At 36.0% G+C, this 23,648-nt stretch overlaps 1 protein-coding gene across 38 annotated transcripts in view; it reads right to left on the reverse strand.

Moving 5' to 3' along the window:
- PCM1 (pericentriolar material 1) overlaps positions 1-23,648 on the reverse strand; it is an 81,792-nt gene continuing 58,144 nt past the window's right edge. For all 38 annotated transcript variants that reach the window (XM_084879213.1, XM_084879211.1, XM_084879205.1 and 35 more), the window contains 14 exons: positions 23,238-23,369; positions 18,091-18,211; positions 16,559-16,705; positions 16,180-16,316; positions 13,283-13,417; positions 10,963-11,160; positions 8,947-9,009; positions 8,553-8,688; positions 7,586-7,746; positions 6,375-6,450; positions 5,625-5,881; positions 3,286-3,378; positions 3,083-3,197; positions 1-1,943 (listed from right to left, as the gene is read on the reverse strand). In XM_084879213.1, coding sequence (XP_084735339.1) covers positions 1,918-1,943; positions 3,083-3,197; positions 3,286-3,378; positions 5,625-5,881; positions 6,375-6,450; positions 7,586-7,746; positions 8,553-8,688; positions 8,947-9,009; positions 10,963-11,160; positions 13,283-13,417; positions 16,180-16,316; positions 16,559-16,705; positions 18,091-18,211; positions 23,238-23,369 — 1,797 coding nt within the window. In that variant the 3' untranslated portion in view covers positions 1-1,917. The remainder of the gene's footprint in view (positions 1,944-3,082; positions 3,198-3,285; positions 3,379-5,624; positions 5,882-6,374; positions 6,451-7,585; positions 7,747-8,552; positions 8,689-8,946; positions 9,010-10,962; positions 11,161-13,282; positions 13,418-16,179; positions 16,317-16,558; positions 16,706-18,090; positions 18,212-23,237; positions 23,370-23,648) is intronic.

A 23,648-nucleotide genomic window follows, 5' to 3' on the forward strand; every position in this document is an offset into this window, starting at 1 on the left:
TTGATATGTCATTATTTTTCATGTTTTGATTTCAAGCCCCAATTCTGGAATAAATTCTAAGCATAAATATGTCAATTTAAATGAAAATGCAATTCAGGGTCATACACAGGATATACATTTATTAACAGTGAAAAAGCATTTACCCAAAGTGAATGTTACAAAGTACAAAGAGCACCTGCACAGGCTGTTGTGCTCACTACGTCAGACATTATCTCAACCTGTGTAGAATTCTCTCTCATTTGGACCTTTTCTCCCTCTTATTTCTAACCAAATTTTTAACTTACAAATTAAGACAGACAGGAATATTAAATACCTAACTCTTGAGCAATAGCTACTAGGGAAAAACCAAATGAAATTAGTTATTTGCTCTCAAGCTCTTAGGTACTTTAAAATTTAGTTATCTACTAAAATGATTACAGCAGCTGTAACATTAAGTCAAATAAACAAGTTTGATAAGGATCACAGGTACTACAGTATCGATAACAACTAAGATAAGAGTACAACTCTTCCATTATATCCACCCTTAACATGCACACAGGGAGAGAGAGTCAATATGTGAGGCCTGGCTTGAGGACCAAATGAAGTTTCCCCTTCCCATACAACCGAGAAAACGAACACAGGATTGGAATATACATAAAATTTAACCTATTGTTTCAATTTCCTGAAGCAAAGCCAACTGGATAACAATTCCTGATTCTGGAATGACAGGTTTCTGAATAGATTTTATTCAAGTGGGAGATATATGTCTCACACAATTCTAAATTAAGTAGCAACACAGTAAATGCCCTCATAGGAAAACGTTCATTTCATACTCCCTGACTGGACATTGCAGTTTTACATTGAGGTATCAGGCAGGTAAGACTTTTAAAAGAAATACCAACCAATTTTTATAGGGTATTGTCATTTTTTAACAAATTTAAAAGATACCTGGAATAAATAACTGTTAACTGGTTCTGTGGAGCCTTACCAGTATATGGCAAGGTTGGGATCTAAGGTAAACCATCTCTTAAAAGCTGGCTAATTTAGTAACGAAGTCACATAGAATTTCATTACTCAATACTTCATCTCTCTCACTACTCACAGAAGCAACTGCTATGCTTTGGTATTAAATTATCATCTCAATAGTTCATCCAAAGGCATGCATAACCTCAATGTTCTGGTACATGAATTTATTTCTATTAATCTACACTTGGAAGAGCCCAGTTTTTCATTTAAAATCAACTACAATGTTACTGTCTGTGCAGAAATGTTCTCTGATTATATAAAACATTTTTCAGATGGAGATAACATAGATAAGAATAAAATTCTGGAAATTATCTAATCGGTAATAAGGACATATGTTCTAAGCTTATTATTCAATTTGAATAGAGTATTAATATATATTCTACGATAACTTCACAGATATCCTAGAAACCTTCATAACCTGTCCTACCTTGCACAGGAGTAAGATACGAACATTAGACCCAAGAGCAGTAACACTGGCATTACTTGGAAGCCTGCCATAATGGCTAGGCTTTATGATAGCGTATTTCTCTAACTCTCGACCACTACCTCTTTGAACAGCCTAATTATATAGAGCAGTATCTTGCTATATGGAATTCAACATAATTTCCAAAAAAGATACTTTACAGGTAAGTTCAAACTTTATTTAAAACTACTTTTTAAATTCAACATTACCAAACATCACAATGGGGAGAAAAGGAAAGAGAAAAAGAAAACCCCACAGTGTATCAAGGCTTGAAATCTGTCCACAAGTTAGTTTCTTATGTTAACTGCCATGGGCAGAAATTAGCACACCTATCAAAAATGCAGTGTCAAACTAATTTACATTTTATACAGCTCAAAACAGATGTTTATTTAGAACCATTTCCATATACGCACTGACCATGTAGAGTTAGATGAGCCTCTGAAGCCACCTCATGTGCTTTGGGCCCCCACTGTTTCTGAAAAACAAAACAATAATTAAGGCCTTATAAAGTACTTGAATTAAAATTTTACTTACAAGAATTGACTAATATTTTTGTCTTCCACTAAAATTTTCACTTTTAATATAAAGTTATTACCAAGGAAATACTTATTTACTTTGCTACGATAATTCCCTGATAGCACACAGTAAGTTTTAAAAGAACAGATGAGGGTTTCTGTTTTAAGATGGCAGACTTCTGAGCAGATACTTCCTCTCTCTCTCTCAAGGGTGGGTAGGAGGGGGGTAGGTGGGGGAGTGTAAAAATGAACAAATCCAAACAACAAAAGAAGTGTGGTCCTGAGAACAGAGGACAGAAGACACCAAGGTCCCAGACGCTGGAACAGGAGGTTCAGGGAGCGGGGAAGAAGCCTCGGTCTGGGCACACTGCGAGATGCTACCAGCTAAAATGGGAACCAGGCTAAGACTGCGAAATTCACTGAAGGTTTGATATTGGTCTGCCCTTCTCTTCACCCCATTTCTAAAACAAAAATCTTACATGGTTTTAATTAATGATAAATTGATAGACAATAACAACAAAAATCTTAGGACCTCGATGCAAGAACTGCTCTTTGGCCCAGAGGTTGTGCTATTAAACTATAAAGGAAATCTGGGACTATCACGTGGCTCTGTGATGAATCATATTTATATAGAACCATCTTTAGGAAAATAGAGATTTTTGTTGGCCTGCGGACTGAAGAGTCCCAGGTTCAATTCCGGTCAAGGGCACATATTTCAGTTGCAGGGTTGATCCATGACCCTGGTCGGGGCCTATGCAAGAGGCAACTGATCAATGTGTCTCTCTCACATAGATGTTTCTCTCTCTCTCCCCATCCCTGTCACTCTCTAAAAATCAATGGAAAAATATCCTTAGCTGAGAATTAACAACAAAAATAATGTGTTTAATAACCTTAATAATGTAAGAATATGATGGAAACTGAACAGAAGGAAAAAGGAAGAAGGAAGGAGTAATTGGATAATCATCAAAGCTGATGAAACTAGAAAATGTATATATTAAAAATAACAAAGGCAGCAAACAGAAAACCAAAAAAAACCAATATGAACATTGAAAGGAGAGGTACATTTCAATATGATATGGTTAAAACTAATAACTCATACCAGGTTCCTTTAGTGTCTGAGAATTCCCAGCTAATTCTTCGCTCTGCATTTGACATATTTCACCAGATAAATTATTTTTCTGTTCTTCTTCTACCATTTTCTTCCTTAGATCTGCCTTTGGAATAATGAGGGGGGAAAAAATCATTTCCATCTTAACAATATTTGTTATATAAAGATAAGTTTAATTAAAGAGAGCCACATACCTCTGAATATATTGTCAGTTTGAGTGGTAAATCTTCAACTTTCACAAAGTCATCTTCATCAGATTTTTGACTTATATTACCAGATTCTGCTTCCTGTAATATAAACAAATTAGCATTTAATGAAGGCAACCCACTTCATCTCTGTATGCCAAGTCACGCATGCCAAGAGACAAAATTCTATCGTCTTTGGTTTTTTAATATAATTAAACTCTATAATGAAACAGAAACCCTAGAGTTCACAGGAAGTGTTACAAACTTTCAGGTAGGGAACATATTTGTGTTTTTGTTCTCATTTTTATAAAACCAAGAGCCAGTTTATATGAGCCGAAGGAAGAAATAATTGGCTAAAATAACCAGAAGAAAAGCGCTTGGTCCTTGATATGTTTACAGAATACATCCAAGCTGTATCCAGCAGAATGTAAGTAAACGTTTACAGACTTTTTTTTTTTTTTTTTAATATATTTTATTGATTTTGTACAGAGAGGAAGGGAGAGAGATAGAGAGCCAGAAACATCGATGAGAGAGTCATCGACCAGCTGCCTCGTGCACACCTCGCACTGGGGATATGCCCGGAATCGAACCCAGGACCTTTCAGTCCCCAAGCCGACGCTCTATCCATTGAGCCAAAGGGGTCTCAGCCAGACTTTCAATATCAATCTGTGAAGGCTCAACCAGAAAAATGAGGCAGGAATTTAGCACTCATATCTCTGACCAGCTCAACCTGAATTCTCTTACTCTCTTAGTTCTCCTCTCGAGTTTTAACAGTATTTTTTCATCCTCCATTACCCAAGTGGAATCTGTAGGTTTTTCTTTTCCTTGAACTATTTCTCACCCATCTCCCATTTAGCTCCTATTTTGTATTCATATGATAATGGAGAATCCTAACATTGCTCCCTTGACAACATATTTTATATAGCCATCAGATTCTTCTTCAAAAAACCATGATTATAAACATGTCACTTTCTTATGCAAAAACTTTCAGTAATGTCCTTGCCTCAAATTTAAGACTTTTTATAATCTAATTTCAAGTTAATTTCATGCAGTACTTCATTCAGCAACTCATCAATAACAACAGGAATAAATCTAACATGTAGCTTTAAGAGTTTTAGGTGCACAATTTTACTGTTAATGAAGAAAATAAAACAAAGTTAAGAATTACTCTTCTAATTTTTTTAAAACATTTTAAGCCCCTTTTCTGAAAAATTATAAAATCATAATTGCAAATATATCTTTAGGAAAAAAATTGATGTAAATTTTAAAAATACAGGAAACACATTCTTAGACCTAAGAGTACATTGTTATAAATCTCTTCATTTTTGCTGATAAGATGAAGTATATAAAACATACACAACCCAAGAATCCAAAAAATAAACCTTCTTGCTATAAAATTGACGCAAAGGTCCTGATCTGGTAGCATATTTCCTAATATTGTTTTCTGTAATTCAGTGTATAGCCATAAAGACTCTTTTGCTGCCCAGCTGGTGTGGCCCAGTGGTTGAGCATCAACCTGTGAATCAGATGACGTTGATTTCTGGCCAGGGCACATGCCCAGGTAGTGGGGCTCAATCACCAATGGGGGGGAGGGAGAATGTAGGAAACAGCCAATCAATGATTCTCTCTCTTCCTCTCTGAAATCAATAAAAATTTTTTTTAAAAATTAAAAAAAGACTATTGCTGTCAAATTGTTTTATTTCCCATTCCAAATATAAACTTTTAGTTTATCAAAATTTATGAAATGCTGTAAACAGCTGAAAAGTCATGTATGAATAGTATAAGAGAGTAGTGCTGATACAAATATCATTATCCTATCAGATCTGAACTTAAAAATGAACTCCCTTTTGCCAAAACCGGTTTGGCTCAGCGGTAGAGCGTCGGTCTGCGGACTGAAAGGTCCCAGGTTCGATTCTGGTCAAGGGCATGTACGTTGGTTGCGGGCACATCCCCGGGAGGGGGTGTGCAAGAGGCAGCTGGTCGATGTTTCTCTCTCATCGAGGTTTCTAGCTCTCTATCTCTCTCCCTTCCTCTCTGTAAAAAAAAAAAAAAAAAAAAAAAAAAAATCAATAAAATAAAAACAAACAAAAAAAACTCCCTTTAGTTTGCCACCTAAAACTCATCTCTTCCATTCTCAAAAGTATAAACAGTAGAATAGCTTTTAGGTATTGAGATAGCCACCTTAATCACCATTCTCTTCAAGTTTAAAATAAGTCTGAATAAGAAATAAATATATTAACAGTCTCTAAACCTAAAGGTTGTGTTTACATGCTGAAAATGTTAACCTGAAAAGAAATATGCACAGAAATGAAATGCAGAAATATTTAGAAAGATAAATGGATACATACATAGTCATTTACTAACACTGGAGATTCAGTATCAGGGCTTCCAGCCAGAGAACTGTCAGGAGTTTCCGGAGCAGATTTAACTTCTTTGACTCTAGGCACCAAGGTTTCAATTTCAGGTAAAGGTAAAGGCAAAGCGCTAGGCTGTTTAGATGAGTCAGTGGTAATGAGTGAGTCCTTCTGGACAGTACTACTTAGAGGTTGCTCATTTTCCAAGATATTGAGGTAACACGGTTTCATAGGAACACTATCCTGGTCATCTGTCATAAAGAAAATCTCAGCATTAGTGTAATGCAACAGCTGTTAAATTTTATTACTACACGAAATAAAGGCAGTATGTATGTATGTATGAGCCAGAGTATTTAAGACATTTAAGAAAAAAAGGAAGGCAACTATAAATTTTCCGTATCAAGTTTCCAAATTTAATTGGGGCTGTTTTAAATATTAGATTCCTAAAATCCATCTAATTTCTAATGCATAAGCTCAGGAACAGATGTGTGTGTTTTAAATCCCCCACATTTCTAAATAAAGATATCTTCCTTATAGATTTTTTTCTGTGTATTTAGGTATGTCAACTTTAACTGTTGGCAGAAAACAAAACCCTCATGTTTTCTACATTTTTAGGGAGAGAAAAGGGGCATACATTAGGCCCAAAATTTACATTAGCTAAGATTTTTTTTTCTTTTCAATTTTTAAGCACATAAACAGGACTTTAAATAATCTTAAAATTGAATACTTATTTAGATTTCTTACCTTTACCAGTAGTGGGTTCTTGTTCTGATGGGACATTTTTGCTTTCTGCTGATTTTTCAAAGTTCTGTTGAAGAATCTGGAAGGAAAAAATAATGTTTTGATAGTAAGGCCTAAAATATAGGGTAACTACTATGTGGCTTTTGTCCAACCTGAGACCTTCATACAAAAGAATTTAAAAATATCTTATAGCCGAAACCGGTTTGGCTCAGTGGATAGAGTGTCGGTCTGCGGACTGAAAGGTCCCGGGTTCGATTCCGGTCAAGGGCATGTACCATGGTTGCAGGCACATCCCCAGTAGGGGATGTGCAAGAGGCAGCTGGTTGATGTCTCTCTCTCACTGACGTTTCTCTCTATCCCTCTCAATTCCTCTCTGTGTAAAATCAATAAAATATATTTTTTTAAAAATCTTATAGAAGTTTTTCAAGGAGGCTGTGATTGCAATTTCAAGACAACTAAGTACAAAAGTTTCCTCTTCTCTGTAAAGAACCTCAAATACACAGAATTGGAATATTATGATTTCACTATTTTTTAAATTATTTTTTCAGGTCAGATTCTATCTTAACCATTTGTACGCCATAAACATTTATAGACGCAAGTAGTGGGCCTTTTTAAATTAAATTCAAAATACTGTGACAGTTAACTGGTTAAATAAAACTTACAACTATTTATATGTACATGATAAAAGAATGGAAGAGGAACTGACCAGGAGGGGCGAAAGATGAACAAAGCTAGGTGCCTTCAGCAGCAGGAGAAAACAAACACTGAGATCACCTCAGAATTATAAGTGCCAGATTCTAGGAAGGAATATTGTTGTGGGAGCTGGTGATGAAAAGTGGGTGGTGGTGGATATATGAATTTGTTTAAGGAAAACATGAACACCTAGATTCCTTCCCCTCAACTTCAACAGAAAACGGGAGATTGCATTTTGGAGAAATTAGTAATTCTCAGGCCTAGGGGGCCCTCTGGGGTGGAGTGGGGTATGGAAAGCATGAATGAGGACAAGGCAACGTGTCACATTGAAAACAGGATTCAGTGAGTCTGTATAACGGTAAGGCCCTCAGCCCCATTTTCATATTTAGCTCCAGAATGCGAGAAGCCAAATGTTGTATTCATGAACATGGGAATGGGGAAGCTGGACATGCTGCCATCTTTAAAAGGATCTGCTGTTAGTAGTTAAGACGGGGGAAGAGTGTCGATCTACGCTGGGATACCTGATCATCGTGTTCATTTTCCTCGGTAGTTTCAGTGTTAGCCTGCAGGGAAGTCTGGACATCTACAGGTCCCTCTTCAAACTCTTCTATTTCTTCATCTTCATTCTCATCTTCTCCACTTCCATAATTAGTCAGTGCTTGAGTTTCAGCTTTGGACAAATCTAAGATGGTTAACACAATTTTGGGGTAAATTTTCAGCACTCAATAGCTACAATTTATTACATTCTTGTATCATCCAAGTGCTTTTAAAAAAAAATTTTTTTATTGACTTCAGAGAGGAAAGGAGATGGAGAGAGAAAGAAACATCAATGATGAGACCGAATAATTGGTCAGCTGCCTCCTGCATGCCCTACACTGGGGATCAAGGCTGCAAACCGGGCATGTACCCTTGACTGGAATAGAACCTGGGACCCTTCAGTCTGCAGGCTGATGCTCTCTCCACTGAGCCAAACCACTTAGGGCTTGTCCAAATGCTTTACATATTAACATCTGAAATCTTCAAAATAGTATGTACTAGAAAAAACTGTGGTGCAGCACAAGTAATTTAGTCAGGATTACATAGCAATTCAAATTCAGAGTTGTCGGACACCTAATTCTATATTCATTACATTTCACCAAACTGTTTCAATAAGAGACTTATAAAGAACAAGCTATGGCCCTGACCGGTGTGTTCAGTAGTTAGAGTATCGACCTTTGCACCAAAGGGTGAAGGGTTGGATTCCTAGTCTAGAGCCAGTAGCTGAGTTGTAGGTTTGATCCCTGGCCACGTCAAGACACCTGTGGGAAGCAACCAATGGATTTCTCTCTCTCACATAGATGTTTCTCTCTATCTCTGCACCCCACCCCTCCACTCTCTCTAAAAATCAATAAAAAAATATCCTTGGGTGAGGATTAACAACAACAACAACAACAAAACCAACAAACAAAGAACAACTGTATGATCCTAGCATGAAATCTTTAAACTTACTAATAGACACTGGACATTCTTCACTTTCTTCATCTTCCTCTTGATCAGAAATATCAGATCTCACATTTTTGGGAGCACCACCATCATACTCCTCAGATGTTTCAATCTGCTTAACTGTTTCGGTCTCATCCTTGTCCTAGCCACAAATAAATTTAAGCAATTAATTTCTTAAAGTATATTTTAAAAAGATACATAAGTCTATAATAAAAATTAATAATGGTCATTATCTAATAAAAAACACAATCATTTTAGTTTTGTTTTTAAAAGAAACAAAGGTTTGTCAGAAGAAAGGACATTTGATAATATACTTTGTTCTCAAAAGGTAAAAGCTGTTGAAATCATTTAATCTCATTTTGAAATCATTATTGTTAGGCACAAATTAATGAGCACATACTCTGTCTTCCTCATCAACTTCTGCAGCAGCTGAGCCATGATCTCCTTCAAGAATCCTTTTGGCCTATAAGCAAATAAATTAAACAGAATTTAGGGGTAACCTTTCAGCATTACACTTCTGTATTCAGTAAATTTTAACAAAGGCTGCATCATCCAAGAGTTGAATGTTTCTTAGAAATGTAAATTAAACTTTTATTTAAATTAATAAAACAAAAGCAACACTGCCAACTGACCTCTCCTTGGATTCAGAAGAGCTATTTCAAATTTATTAAGTCTAAAACAAAAATCTAAACACTATCCTCCTTTCATCTTCCTGGTCTCTGACATGGCCCTTCATTTACACAAATGCCCAAGTGAGAAAACCAGGAAGCAAGCCAGTCCTTTCATTACCAACATCTAAACCACATGTGTCAAACACAAGGCCCGCGGGCCAAATCCAGCCCACCAGGCCTTGCAATGTGACCCGCACCGCGCTGTCATCACTGCACTCCACTGTCAGTTTATGACATTGTCAGTTTATGACTGTTCAGTAAACCATTCGGCCTGCGATTTAGGCTGGATTTTAGATTTTGGCCCCTTCTCTGATTGAGTTCGACACCCCTAATCTAAACTATTAGAATGTCTTATTGACTCAATCATCCAAGTGTGCCTGCTGCTGAACACTCAGCTAGGACACCTCATTCTTAACTGGACTAACACAGCCTAGTATCTGGTCTCTCTGCCTCTTTCTCTACTCTCTACAATTCCTGTTGGATATGGTATCCAGACAAACAATGTTAAATTGTACATGAGATTACATCACTCCTCTATTTCAAACTCTCCCATGGGTTTCTATCATGGTTAGAATAAAATGAAAGGTCCTTATCAAAGTTTGTAAGGCTCTGTAATTTGGTTTTCATCTACTTCTGTGATTCACTCTCCTATACTCTCAATTCATTTAATGCTTTCTCCCTGTTTTCCAACTGCTCAATCGTCGAGTCTTCACATTTAAGTCCTCTCCTCCCGGAATGCTCTTCCCCCTCAGCATCATTATAAATCCCCAGTCTTTCATGCCTTAGGTTCTGCTTCCCCTCCTCAGACAGCCTAGGAGACTGCCTATCTAAAGTAGTCCTCTCCATCATTTATGTTATTATCCTGTTTTATTTTTTTCAAGCTCTAAGCAATGGCTGAACCTTCTTTATGTCTACAATAAAAACATTATACAAAGCATGAAACAGATGGCTTGACTTTTATCTACTTTAGATTGAAGGAGGAAAGGTTATCCCATTATGTTTTGGGTCTTGACCTGCTTTCCCTTTCATGATTAGGGAGTCAAGATTAGGGTGAAGATCTAGGGATACCTCAAGTTGAGGGAAAAAGCCTCATCCAATTTCACACGTGATCAAGACTAACTTACTAGGGTATAAGAAGCTAGAGGGATGTGCAGCCAAGTCCTGACAAGTGAGCATGTGTGCTGGCTGGGTGATACATATGCCCAGGGAATCTACTGGGGTAGGCAAGAGCTGTGGCAGGCACCCTCTTCTCTGCAAACCTGAGTGACAAGAATGTGAGCCTCGCTGAAACCGGTTTGGCTCAGTGGTAGAGCGTTGGTCTGCGGACTGAAAGGTCCCAGGTTCGATTTCGGCCAAGGGCATGTACATTGGTTGTGGGCACATCCCCAGTAGGGGGTGTGCAAGAGGCAGCTGGTCAATGTTTCTCTCTCACTGATGTTTCTAGCTCTCTATCTCTCTCCCTTCCTCTCTGTAAAATATCAATAAAATAAAAAAATAAAAAAAATAAAAAGAATGTGAACCTCACAATGCACATTTAGCATCACTTCCTGTCTGCATTCCTGATCTGTAGACAATGATGTTGTCACATTCAGTATGGGGCTAGCATATGTACCAATTTAAAATCTGATTAACTGGTATTACTTTAAAATGGCTTTTTTGAGGATAAGTATGAATTTATTTATGAATAATAACTATATTAATAGCTAATTATGATTACTTCTAAAATAAAAATGAATGATATTTACCTCTTTGGCATAAGATTGTATCACTCCAGCTGCTTCTATTTTTCTTTTGCACCTCTGTTTAACAGTCATACTATTATTATCCAAATCTTGCATGAGTTTAAAGAAAGCCAACTCATTAAACAACACTTCAGAGATCTCTACAAGAAGATCCTCTCCACAGTCTTTCAGTTTTCTGCCAGCAAATTTTGCCAGTGAATCCTATTCAAATAACCAAATATTTTAAGATTACAGTAAATGTTAACTGTGGATAGAGCAATACAAATCTAAATTATAATAGTCATCTAGTAAAAAAAAACACAACACAACCCAATTGTATTACTTTTCAATATTGAAAAACCTCAATTCTATTCAAATACATCAAATGAACACGTCTGCTATATTTGAGATACTTCTTAATAAAGCCAATTATCTTTTTCTTTCTTCCTAAAAATATGAACTATGCTGTTTAGAAAACAGGCAAATAACTATGATATCTGGAGTCCGCTCCATCCAAAAACGATCTTATCTAGCACAATCATGGAAAGAAGTACAAATAGTGGTACCTGTGGGAAAAAAATAATTGAACAAGTTTTGTAAGAAAAATGTAGAAAGAAATTTAAGTTCTAGCTCATGAAAAACTTTCAATACTTTAAGCAAGGTTTAATGTATACTACCCTTATTCTTCATATGAGAACCCTTGGGGGGAAAAAACCAGGAGCAGGATGAAAGAAAAGCAGATTTTCTGAGATGTAGAGGGAAAAAATCTCATTTCCAAATTTATACTTTGGGATTTGCCCCGAATTATGATTATAGTAGGCAAAATTGAGGCAGAACTGTATGGATCTTAATAAACTAAAATTTAAATTACAGTATCTCTTTCAACCTGATTCTAAGAGAGTTATTTCTTCATGTAGAAATAAGTTAGCTGCATTTATAAAAATACATTTACCTAAAAATTATCTTAAGCATTCTTAAACAATGGATAATACCACTGATGTTTTATATTCCTTATAAGTTATAATGTTAGTTATATTAAATAGAGCCAGGACAATTTAAAAACTATATATAATTTATACCTTAGTCCAAATAAAAACAAAATGGAAAATTTATAGTGGTGAAAATTTACATCAAGCTTAGGGTTTTAAAAATTACCCAAGTGCCCAGTGGTATGGCTCAGAGGTCGGGTCAACCCATGGACCAAGAGGTCACAGGTGGGCTTTTCAGTCAGGGAACATGCCCAGATTGCAGGTCTATCTCCCAGTAGAGGGTGTAGAAGGCAGCCAACCAATGGTCCTCTCTCATCCATATTTCTCTCTCTCTAAAAAAACAAAAACAAAAAACAGAAAACAAACAAACAAATAAATAAAAATAGCAAAGTAATAATACTGTCTGTAAAACCAACTTAAACACAGGAATAGGAAGGAAAAATTTTATATAAAAATTGTGTAATAAACATTTTAAAAATGCATTTCCTAGTTTGGAATAACAATACACATCACTGAACTATCTCAGTGAGAAAATATACAAGTGAATTTAACCATAGAGATTTTTTATTACATGGAGTATGTAAGGTATCCTTACCTAACACAGGATTCTCTCAGCCTTGGCACTATTAACATCTCACTAGATGCTGGAGGCCTCCCTGCCTGTTGTGACAAATAAAACGTCTACAAACATGGCTAAATGTCTCCTTGGAAGGAAAACTCAACCCCCGCACCCTTGAGAATCACTACTGTAACCTAATTTAAGGTTACTGTTATAGCCTAAGAAGTCTCCACAATCAACAGCTGGTTTCTAGCTTCAAAAATCTCCCAGATTGGTAAAAAATTATTTGAGAAAACGGTTTGGCTCAGTGGATAGAGCGTCAGCCTGCAGACTGAAGGGCCCTGGGTTTGATGCTGGTCAAGGGCACATGACCGAGTTGTAGGCTCGACACCCAGTGGGGGGCATGCAGGAGGCAGCCAATCAGTGATTCTCTCTGATTACTGATGTTTCTATTTCTTTTTTCTTCTCCCTTCCTCTCTTAAATTAATAAAAATATATACACATAAACAATTTTTTTTTCAAACAGTTCAAACTTGAAATTTCTTAGTAAGTAGAAAAAAATAAAAACAAAATGTTATTAGAGTTGCGAAAGTCATTAGCGATGGTCAAATTAAATGAAGATACAGGCCCTAATACAATTTTTTTAAACCAGGTAAAGGAATAATCTATAAAGTATTAAAATGTCACCCCAAATAAATGCTAGATGGAGAGCTTTTGAATATAGAATGCCTGAAATGGCAAAAACAAATCCTAATCAGGTGGTGCATATTTTTGACATACAAGTACAAACTCTTACCTGTAATATACTTCCAAGCTGCTTATGAAAGAATTTTACAAACTCTTTGCTCTCATCATTCTCCTGAGTCAGGGTCAACACCATGCGTCTTACTGAAGTCAGAAGCTGAGAAGAGCATACTTCATCCATGTGCTCCTGAGAAAAATCCTAGCTAGTTAGGATATAAATTTACCTATTGTTCAAAAGATATCAATCCACATAATATGAGATTTTATTTTTCTTGTATAGATGCTTTTCAACACAGATATACATTTGGAATAATTTATGCATAAGAATAGCCAACTCTCCAACCCCTCTCTGTACACGTCAAGAGGTTTGCAAATTTTGATTTCCCATAGCAGATAACAGCCAGTAAAAGAAACTGCTCACTAAAATCTTCTCATCACTTTTTTTCTGTACTTTAAGCGGAAAGACTCATGCCACAGTTTCCACTGTGGCATGTGTTCCTGTCTGTGTTCCTGTCTGCAGTGCAGTTCAACTCCTCTTACAACCATGCTCAGGCTTTCTCAATTGGCACTACTGCATCTGCGCACTGTGCCTCTGTCCAGCAGCGCACTGGCCTCTATGCACTGGATGCCAGCAATACCCTCCACCCCCACAAGCCCTGACAACTAAAAATGTACCTAGACATTACAAAATGTTTTGAGAGTCAAAATGACTCCCAGCTGAGAACCATTGTTCCAACTTTCTTAACAAGCCACTTTGGCCTTCAAGAGAATTCACCACTGGACCCCGTACGCACTCTCATTTCCTTGCTGGCTTTAGAAGCATGTCCAATTACCTACAATCCAAATGATGGTTAGCTTTCCACTGTCACTGTCTTACACATTGAAAAGTACAAGTAGATTGTAAGAAATGAGCCCAATTACAACATATTTTGTAGTTTGCTGTATCTGAATGAAAAGGAAAGACTGGCTTTTCATTTCTAATTCTTTCAATTTCCATTTAAATTAAGAGTGCAAGAGAGTGCCATCTCTAGTACAAGTCTTGCTTTCACTTTCCATTTCTCTTTCTTTCTTATTGAATTTAGAGAGAGGAATGGAGAGGGAAAGAAAGATTTATTTTCCCCTTATTTATGCATTCATTGGTTACTTCTTATATGTCCCCAGACCCTGACCAGAGGTAGAACCCAAACCCTGGTGTACTGGATGACATCCTAACCAACTGAGCTGCCGAGCTAGGCCCACTTTCATTTCTTGCAGACTTTTTTCTTTGCCTTGTTCATGGTTATTGAACAAAATAAACAGTACTGCTTACCAATCTCATACTCTTCCTGTTGGTAGGAATATAAACTGTTAAATCTTTCTGAGGGATAATCTACATATATAAAAGCCTAAGCGACTATTCGACCAGTAGCTATGACATTCACTAACCACCAAGGGGCAGATGCACAGGCATGGAAAAATGAAACAGAGTGATGAATCTCAGAGGGAAGGGGGCAGAGGGGAGGGTGGGTAGAGATTAACCAAAGTTCTTATATGCAAACTAGAGAGACCTGGTGCATAGATTCGTGCACCAGTGGGATCCCTTGGCCTGGCCTGTGGAGATCAGGCCGAAACCAGCAGTCTGACTTCCCCTGAGGGGTCCCAGATTGTGCAGTGCATGAATTTGAGCACCAAGCCTCTAGTTTAATATAATGTCTCAAAAGTCTTTAAAATATTCATAACCTTAGAATAAGAAATTTTATATAAGAATTACTTCTCAAGAAATAAAAATGGGATATATATTTAAATTTAGCTAAATCATTTATTTATAAAGGTGGGGGGGAAAAGGATGAACATAAATATTTAACAATAAGAACTGACAAAATAACAGAAAATTCTGTTCTATGAATACTCAACCCTCAGAGTAGCAATCAACATAGCTCACTACTGGCAGTCCTATTTGGTAAACTCTAACTTTTCCTTTTTTGCACACCTTCTAGATGTTGAATCATCTTGTCCTGGGCCCCAGTTCTAGCCCCTTTCTCTTAGCTAGTGCCTGCTTCAGGTAACCATCTACCAATAATAAGACCTGTCAGTTTCCAAAGTGTATTTCAATTGTCTACTTCTCCCCATCTCTTGTACTACACACCCTTCGTCTAAGCCACTATTATGTCTCATCGGAGTTTACTGTGCTACTGACCCCTACAATCAATTATCCACAAACAAACCAGACTTTTTCTCTTGCTTAAAACCTTCCTGAAGTTTCCTCTTGAACTCTGAACAAAGTCCTAACTCCTAATCATGGCCTATAATGTTCTACATAACTGGCCCTTGCCCCCTCTCCAATTTCATCTCTGACAAATTTCCTACAACTAGATGGGTCCTCCTCTAGTTCCTTCAACAAGCCAAGCTAGTTCCTACCTTAAGGCCTTTAACTCTATCTGGAATGATCTTGGTTTAAGCTGGCTCCTAATTCATATCTTTACTTAAATGCTCCCTTTTCAGAAGCCTTCCCTGACCATCCAGTCTAAAACAGACACTATCATATCACCATATTTTAATCCTCTGCATGGCACGTATCACTATCTAATATACATTCACTTATTTTAAGATAAGTAACCTCTTTGCATGTAAGCTCCCATGGCAGCAAAGGCTTTGACTTGTTCACTGCCATGTCCACAAAACCTGGCTTAAAGCAGGCATTTTTTAATAAATAATCAAAGAATATTGTGTAACCATAAAAATATCTTGTAGAAAGATGTTTATAATGTATGAGGAAAGCAGAATGCACATATGTATGTAGAAAATATTATGGAAAGGTTCCCAAAATGTTGATGGGGCTATGTCTTGAGTGACACAACTACAGGTTACATTTTTAACTTTTGTTTACGTGTGTTTTCTGAATGTATTATAATGGAATAATTTGTATGAATTAAAAAACAAACAAGTTTATTTTTAAAAATTATTGCTTACCTTCAGAAACGGAATGACTTCTTTCATAATTGCTTTGATTTGTCGGTCTAGCTGCTGAGTATCAATTCTAGGACATGGGACGGTAGAAATTTCACTTACAGCTTGTTGTGAACTATGATTTTCAATAATAGGAGTTTCTATTTTTAAAAAGAAAATGAAAGCAAAATAAAGTCTGACATTATATGTATTTACGCAAAATTCTAAACATTAAATTATGATTTAATGCTCAAGTAAAACAAAGAAACATCTATGTAATTTTAGCACCCCTAATAAAACAAAGTGATTAAAAAACCACTATTATACATCAGATGGGGCATTTAGTTTTTATATATGGAACTATATAAAATGACTTTTCCTGTTAATGAATTCAACAACACACCTTTCACACTATCAGCAGCAGCACCGTTTTCATCCTCCATAATCCTGCAGGTACATCTCGCATTTGTGTTACTTTCAGCCTCAGTCTTCATACGTTCGTATTCCCTCATTCTGGCTAATGCTTGATCTAAGTGAATCACAGTGTTACCTGCATATGGAACAGAAATAAGTCTAGAAGATGTAAAAGAAAATTTTTGCATGTATTCCTCAAATTTATTAATAAAAAACTAATGTTTGAACACAGGAAAGGAAAAATAGCTTTAACAAGTTATAGGTATGGCACTTTTATTTAATCCTTAAAATGACTATGAAGTGGAAGACAGAACCCTCATTTTCAGAGAACTTAAGTAAGGTGCACAAGGTTTCACAGCCAGTTCAATGTTGGAAAAGGAATTTGAACTCAGGTCTCTTAGATGCTGAGGTCAATGCATTTCAGTACATCACTTTGCTTCATTTAACAGTACAAAAATAAATTCCAAAATGTCATGCTAATTCTGATGCAAAAAACCTAAGCTAAATCAATCAATCAAAGAAAGAAAAAGAACTTAGAATGACATTTCCCAATTTTCCTTTTTTTACTTCAGACAAAGCTAATAGTGAGGAAAACTAAAAAGGAATGGGTTGGTCAGAGTGGTTTTTCCCTATTATGAAATGAATTCAGTACAGACTTTACAGGCATTTACTCAGAAGAGAACTGGCCTTAGAGTCGTTGATAATCAGAATAAGGCAAAAGGAAGATTCATTGCTTTGGTAAAAGGTAGATGACAAGGCAAGGCTTGGCCCTTTTCTTTGTAGTAGAAAAATGCCTTTGAAATATCTAAACTTGTTCCCAACGTATATACAATCACTTGAATATGACATCAGATTACCAGATGAACTAGTGCCTAGCTTCTTTTGCTCACTATGTTTCTGAAATTAATCGATGCTGCTGTGTTCCAGCATTGGATACTCAGGTATCTTTTGATAGGCTACAGCCTGGAAAACGAATCAAGTGGTACTCATACATTTTCTTTTCCCTAATTTCCTTCCCAATTTTAGGACTCAGGCTTTATTTTCTCCACCTTTGAGTAATGCAAGCCTCTAAAACTTCTTTCATTATTATGCTAAGAAATTTCAATTCTTACCTCAAATTAAGTCATTAACACTTTCATTAAAAATGTGACTGGATGAGGCATTGCTAACTCTGGATTTTTCCCATTAACTGGAAGATCTAACAGAGTGACCTTTCTCTTAAGGAAAAGGAAATTACATTTTCTAAACTTCTCCTATGCTTGCTAGAAAGTTCTAATATTTTTCATAAGAACATAACAAGATACCCCCCACAATTTCCTTAGTATATGCAGTCAGAATGGTTAGATGATTTGCACAAGGTCAAAGAAGTAACAGTCAAATATTCCTGAATTTAGACTGATGGATAGATTTTTAAGACCCTGTTCTACTAGAACTTGTCCTTCTAGATTTTTGCTTCCTTACCAATGCAATTCAAAGACTGTAATAAAGTCATATTCTAAGATTATAAAAAATTCTGCTTACCCAGATCATCTGTTGCAAAAGGCTCAAAATTTGAAGATACAGACAGGACACTAGCATTATCAGCATCATTTTGCTCACTTATTTTGTGTGTTTCTCTCTCAAAGTTCTTCTCGTAAGTTTCCTAAGTTATAGTTTTAAGACAAATACGAGTCACTAATACTTCTTTTTAAAAGTTTGATTATATTAAAATTATAAAAAAAACTATTTGCATAAAACTATATACTTAAAATTACTATATAACCAAGTTATAAAACATTAAGAGTCACAGAAAACATTAAAACATTAAGTAGCCTTGCAGAACACTTGTCCTTATGTAGATGACAATACACAGAGCCAGCTACAGACTAAACTCTAACGTGGAAAAAAGTTAATGTTGCAGTTATTTCCCCACCTTCAGGGAAATTCTCCTGCCTCCAAAACCGAACAGTGCCCAAAACCTTAGACTATGATATATAGTTGTTTCATATCAGAAGAAAACATGACAGCTTCATATTTTTAAAATCAACTTTATTAAAATATAATTTATAAACAATACACCCATTGAGTATACAGTTTGATGAGTTTTGAAAAATATGTGCACCCATGCAACCACCTTCCCTAAAAATAAGCTCAGAAAGGTCCTTTATCTCCACTACACCCCACTCATATGATTTCTATCTGCACAGGTTATTTTGTTGGCCTAGAACTTCATATAAATGGAACCATTCAGTATGGTACTCTTCAGCTATGTTTCTGAAATTAACCGAAGCTGTTTTGTGTTTCTACAGTTCATTATTTTGATAGCTGAATAGTATGTCATTGTATAGATATACCAGTTTCTTTATCCATTTATCTGTTCAAGTTCCAGTTTGAGGCTATCAAGACTAAAGATTCTATAAATAATAGTGTACAAGAATTTTTCTGAACATATGTTTTCATTTCTCTTGGGTGAACACCTAGAATAGAAATTGCTGGGTTACATGCCAAGTTTATGTTTTAATTTTATAAGACTGTCGAACAGCTTTCCAAAGTGGTTGTACAATTTTACAATTCCACCAGCAGTGTGAGAGTTCCAACTGCTCCAACTCACACCAACACTTCCTGTTGTTTAATTTCAGCCTTTCTGGTAACATCTCATGTGGTTTTGACACTGGCCATTTACGTATCTTCCTTCATGAAGCAGCTGTTCAAATCTCTTGCCCGTTTTTTACTGAGTTGATTGCCTTACAATTGACTTATAAAAGATTTTTATAAAACAGTCTGAATTTGTCATGTATAGTTATCTGGCAACTATATATACTGAAATTATTTTCTCCTAATTGTAACTTTTCAAATAAAGAATTGAATCAATTTTTCTTTCATAGTTAGTACTTTTTGTCCTAAGAATCTTTGCTTATGTCAAAATCATGAAGATTTCCTTGTTTTCTTTTCAAGTCATAGTTTTAGCTTTTTTTCTGGACTTCAAGAAATTTCACATTAACTTTTGTCTTCAGTATGATTGGGGGGTGGCACGAGTCTCACTGGTATTTTTTTTTTTAATCCTCACCCAGGGATATGTTTTCACTGATTTTTTTAGAGAAAGCGATAGAGAAAAACACGGATGTGGGAAAGAAACAAGCATCAATCGGTGGGTTCCCATCTGCGCACTGACCGGGGGCTGAACCCTCAACCTTCTGATGTACAGGACGATGCTCCAACCACCAAGTGAGCCACCAGCCAGGTCTCACCTGTACTCTGACTGACACTCATTGCATAATTATGTTCTTCCCCCTACCTATCGTTTTTTAAATTTTTCTCTGATATTAGGTGAAAGTTTTAGCCCCAAATAAAGAAAATCCAGGTATTGGTGAACACACTTTAGAAAATGAAACCATTCTATTGCTCGTCAATTACGACTTGCTGGTGGAGGTGCTTTTGCATTTTATAGCACCCGGAGTAGAAGCTGCACAGTGTTTCTTCCTCTGCTTAAACTTCCATTCCTTATTCTCCTTCACTTATAATTCCCAGATGTCCACTTTCCTTCTCTTTGTCCTGGGATGAAGACTCTTCTATATACTCTGAAATGTGTGTTAACGCTCCATAAATGAAGCTCAATGGACCTTGGTCTAGAAACACGGAGAATGAGGCTCTTTATCTGTCCACTATGGTAACAGTAGCCATGTAGCTATTCAAACTTAATAAAATTTTCATTTAGTTCCTCAATTCCGCATTTCAAGGGTTCAATAGCACATGTCCAATGACTACTATATTAGACAATGCAATTCTAAAACATTTCCATCGTTATAGAAAGTTCCACTGCACAAAACTGCTCTAGATCAACGGGTATGAACACTGGATGCTGTACTGCTGCAGCTAATTAAATCGCATTAATAAGGGAAGATGTTGACATTAATACTGAATTTAAGTTTTAGGTGAAAAATTAAAGAACTAGTTATTTAAAATACTAAGGGGACTGGGTTAAGGGGACTGGGTGGAGGAGGGTAAAGAGGGAAAAATAGGAGACACCTATAATACTATCATCAATTAAAAAAATAAATAAGCCCAGCTGTTGTGGCACAGTGGTTAAGCATTGGACAACCTATGAACCAGAAGGTCACGGTTTGATTCTCAGTCTGGGTCATAACTAGGGTGCAGGCTTGATGCCTAGTAGGGGGTGTGCAGGAGGCAGCTGATCAATGATTTTCTCTCATCATTGATGTTTCTTTTGTTGCTGTTGTAAATCCTCACCTAAGGATATTTTTCCATTGATTTTTTTCAGAGAGGAAGAAAGAGTGAAAAACAGAAACATTAATGTGAGAGAAACACATCAATTGGTTGCCTCCTGCAAGCATCTCAACCAGGGACCAGGCTAGAGAGGAGCTTGCATCCAAGATATGTGCCCTTAACTGGAATTGAGGACTCTCTGATATACAGGCCGACACTCTATCCACTGAGCAAAACCAGCGGGGGCTCATCATTGATGTTTCTATCTCTTTCTTTCTCCCTTCCTCTCTGAAATCAATCAATAAAAACATATTTTAAAAATAAAATAATTTTTTTACATTTTTAAAAATTTATTAATACTATGATTACTTATGCCAAATCCCTACAATTATGGACTGAATCTTTCTGAGTTCCCTACTCACCCAAATTCATATGTTAAATCCCTACATGTGATAGCATTAGGAAGTAATCAGGTTTAGATGAGGTAATGAGGGTGGAGCCCTATGATGGCAGTCGTGTCCTTAGGAAAATAGGAAGTGACACTAGGTCTTCCTCTCACTGCCATTGAAAGCACATGGGGAGTGAGTAGCCATCTGCAAGCCAAGGAGAGGGTCCTCAACAAGCAGCAAAATGTGCTGACACCAAGATCGTAAACTTCTTAGCCCCCAGAACCATAAAAATAAATGTTTAAACCATCCAGGCTACAGTATTTTGTTTACCAGGCCAAGCTGACTTAAGCACCTACTTATTAAGCAGTATAGTACTTTTAAACTTCATTTACCAGTAACTTTAAAACCTTGTCAGGTTAACATTTGGGTGAGTAGGGACTCACAAATTGTAACTCAATTTTCAAAATTTGCTACTGATGGTGCAGACCAATGTGCCCAAATCTTAAAATAACTTAAAATGCCTAGCTGGTTTGGCTCAATGGATAGAGTGCTGGCCTGTGGACTAAAGGGTCCCAGGTTCAATTCCACTCAAGGGCACATGCCTGGATCCCCAGTAGGCAGCCAATCAATGATTCTCTTCATTGATGTTTCTATCTCTCCCTCTCTGAAATCAATAAAAATATATTTAAAAAATAATAAAATAATGCTACCTATAAAATTTGAATAAAAAGGGAGACACTGGAGTTATATAAAATTATTTAAAAAATTTTAGAAAAAACACTTCATGCTCTCAGTAAAGTTATTTCAATGTCTAATAAACTTTAATGTAATCCAAGTAGCAATTCCTTACATTAACTTATACTTGACATTGTAAAGTCAATTAAAACCATGTATTGATAGTTATTTAAAAAAAAATGTATTTTATTGATTTTTTACAGAGACGAAGGGAGAGAGATAGAAAGCTAGAAATGTTGATGAGAGAGAAACATTGACCAGCTGCCTCTTGCACACCCACTACCGGGGATGTGCCCACAACCAACGTACATGCCCCTGACCGGAATCGAACCTGGGACCATTGAGCCAAACCAGTTTTGGCAACCATGTAGTTTTTAGACATAGGCTTACCTTCCTAATAGTATAGGCATTGGAGCCTAGTATAGAAAGGTTTTAAGCAAAAAAAAAAAAAAAAAAAAAAAAAAAAAGACATGGGAAAGTATTGTTTTAAACATGAGTGTAAGTTAAAGAGCAAAACTCCAGAAAAGTCTTTGATATTGTAAAAAAAAAAAAAAATTACTCTATGTGAAAAGACAATCCTCTGGGAAAAAAACAATACTCCAGAAAAAAAATATGTTAACATATCAACAATTGGCAGAAACAAAGATAGTAATATACTTTCAACTCTTTCAATAGCAGATATATACTAGTCAGTTATGGTTCTCTTATACTTAGATATCCAGGTGCTAGAGATGGCATAAAAAGAGCGTATTTGATATCCCATAACCACATATAAACTTTTATGACAGAATCAGGGTCTGAACCTTTTAGACAGGTGATTTCCAGATATTATACTTCACATGTTATCTCTCTCCTCAGTATCCTAGTCGTTTGCCATTTGGTCATTTAATAGCACCTTCCTAGCATCACCATAGGTCCTGTATGCTAGATAGGTGCTTATTTGGAGACCAGTTTATTGAAAATATATCATTTTCCTCATCACTCTTTTACTTTCCTTCCTACTTAAAGTTTCCTTCATCAACTTTAATACATTAAATTACATTTTTGTCCTGAAAGGCTTTCTTTTGTCTAGGCTTCTCTTTTAGCCCAAAGACCTGCTTTCTCTTACTGAAAGGTTCTGACTGAACACAACAAATTTTATTAGATGTTATGAATCAACTTCTGTGATAAGCAAGAGAGATAAAACAACTATTTTAGACTATATAGTTGATAATTTATAATGTACTTTGAGTTTTTTAAAGCTGAAAACCAAATATTTACACTCACAATTTATAACAATTTAACATTTGTTTAATATGTGCTAAAATTATATATAGATTTCATTAATCATTATCAGCTTACATCATCTGTAGTAACAAGGCTTTCACTGGGAGTAAGTTCTGAGTTTGATGCTATCCAAGTACCAGAATTCACTGACTTTATATTTTTCACTTCTTTTTCATGGTTCTCAGAAATATGTGTGGATACTATGTCCTAAATGAGAAAATAAAATATTTATGTTAAAACATAAATGTCCAACCAAAATTTGAAAGCAAAACCAGACAAAAGAACGAATTCAATATTCCTCACCTTCTAGGATAACTATGAGGAAAAAATAATATTGAAAAGTTGCTCAGAAAAAGATTTTATCTAAAAGCTATTTAGCTATATAAGAACTTTTAAATCAAAGGCAAGAAGGCACATAGAATACAATCAAAAGACATAAGAACAAGTATATATACTTCAGACATAATCCTGAAGACAGCAATACCA

This window comes from Pipistrellus hanaki, assembly GCF_964339955.1.
Source record: "Pipistrellus hanaki genome assembly, chromosome: 3".
Taxonomy (NCBI): Eukaryota; Metazoa; Chordata; class Mammalia; order Chiroptera; family Vespertilionidae; genus Pipistrellus; species Pipistrellus hanaki.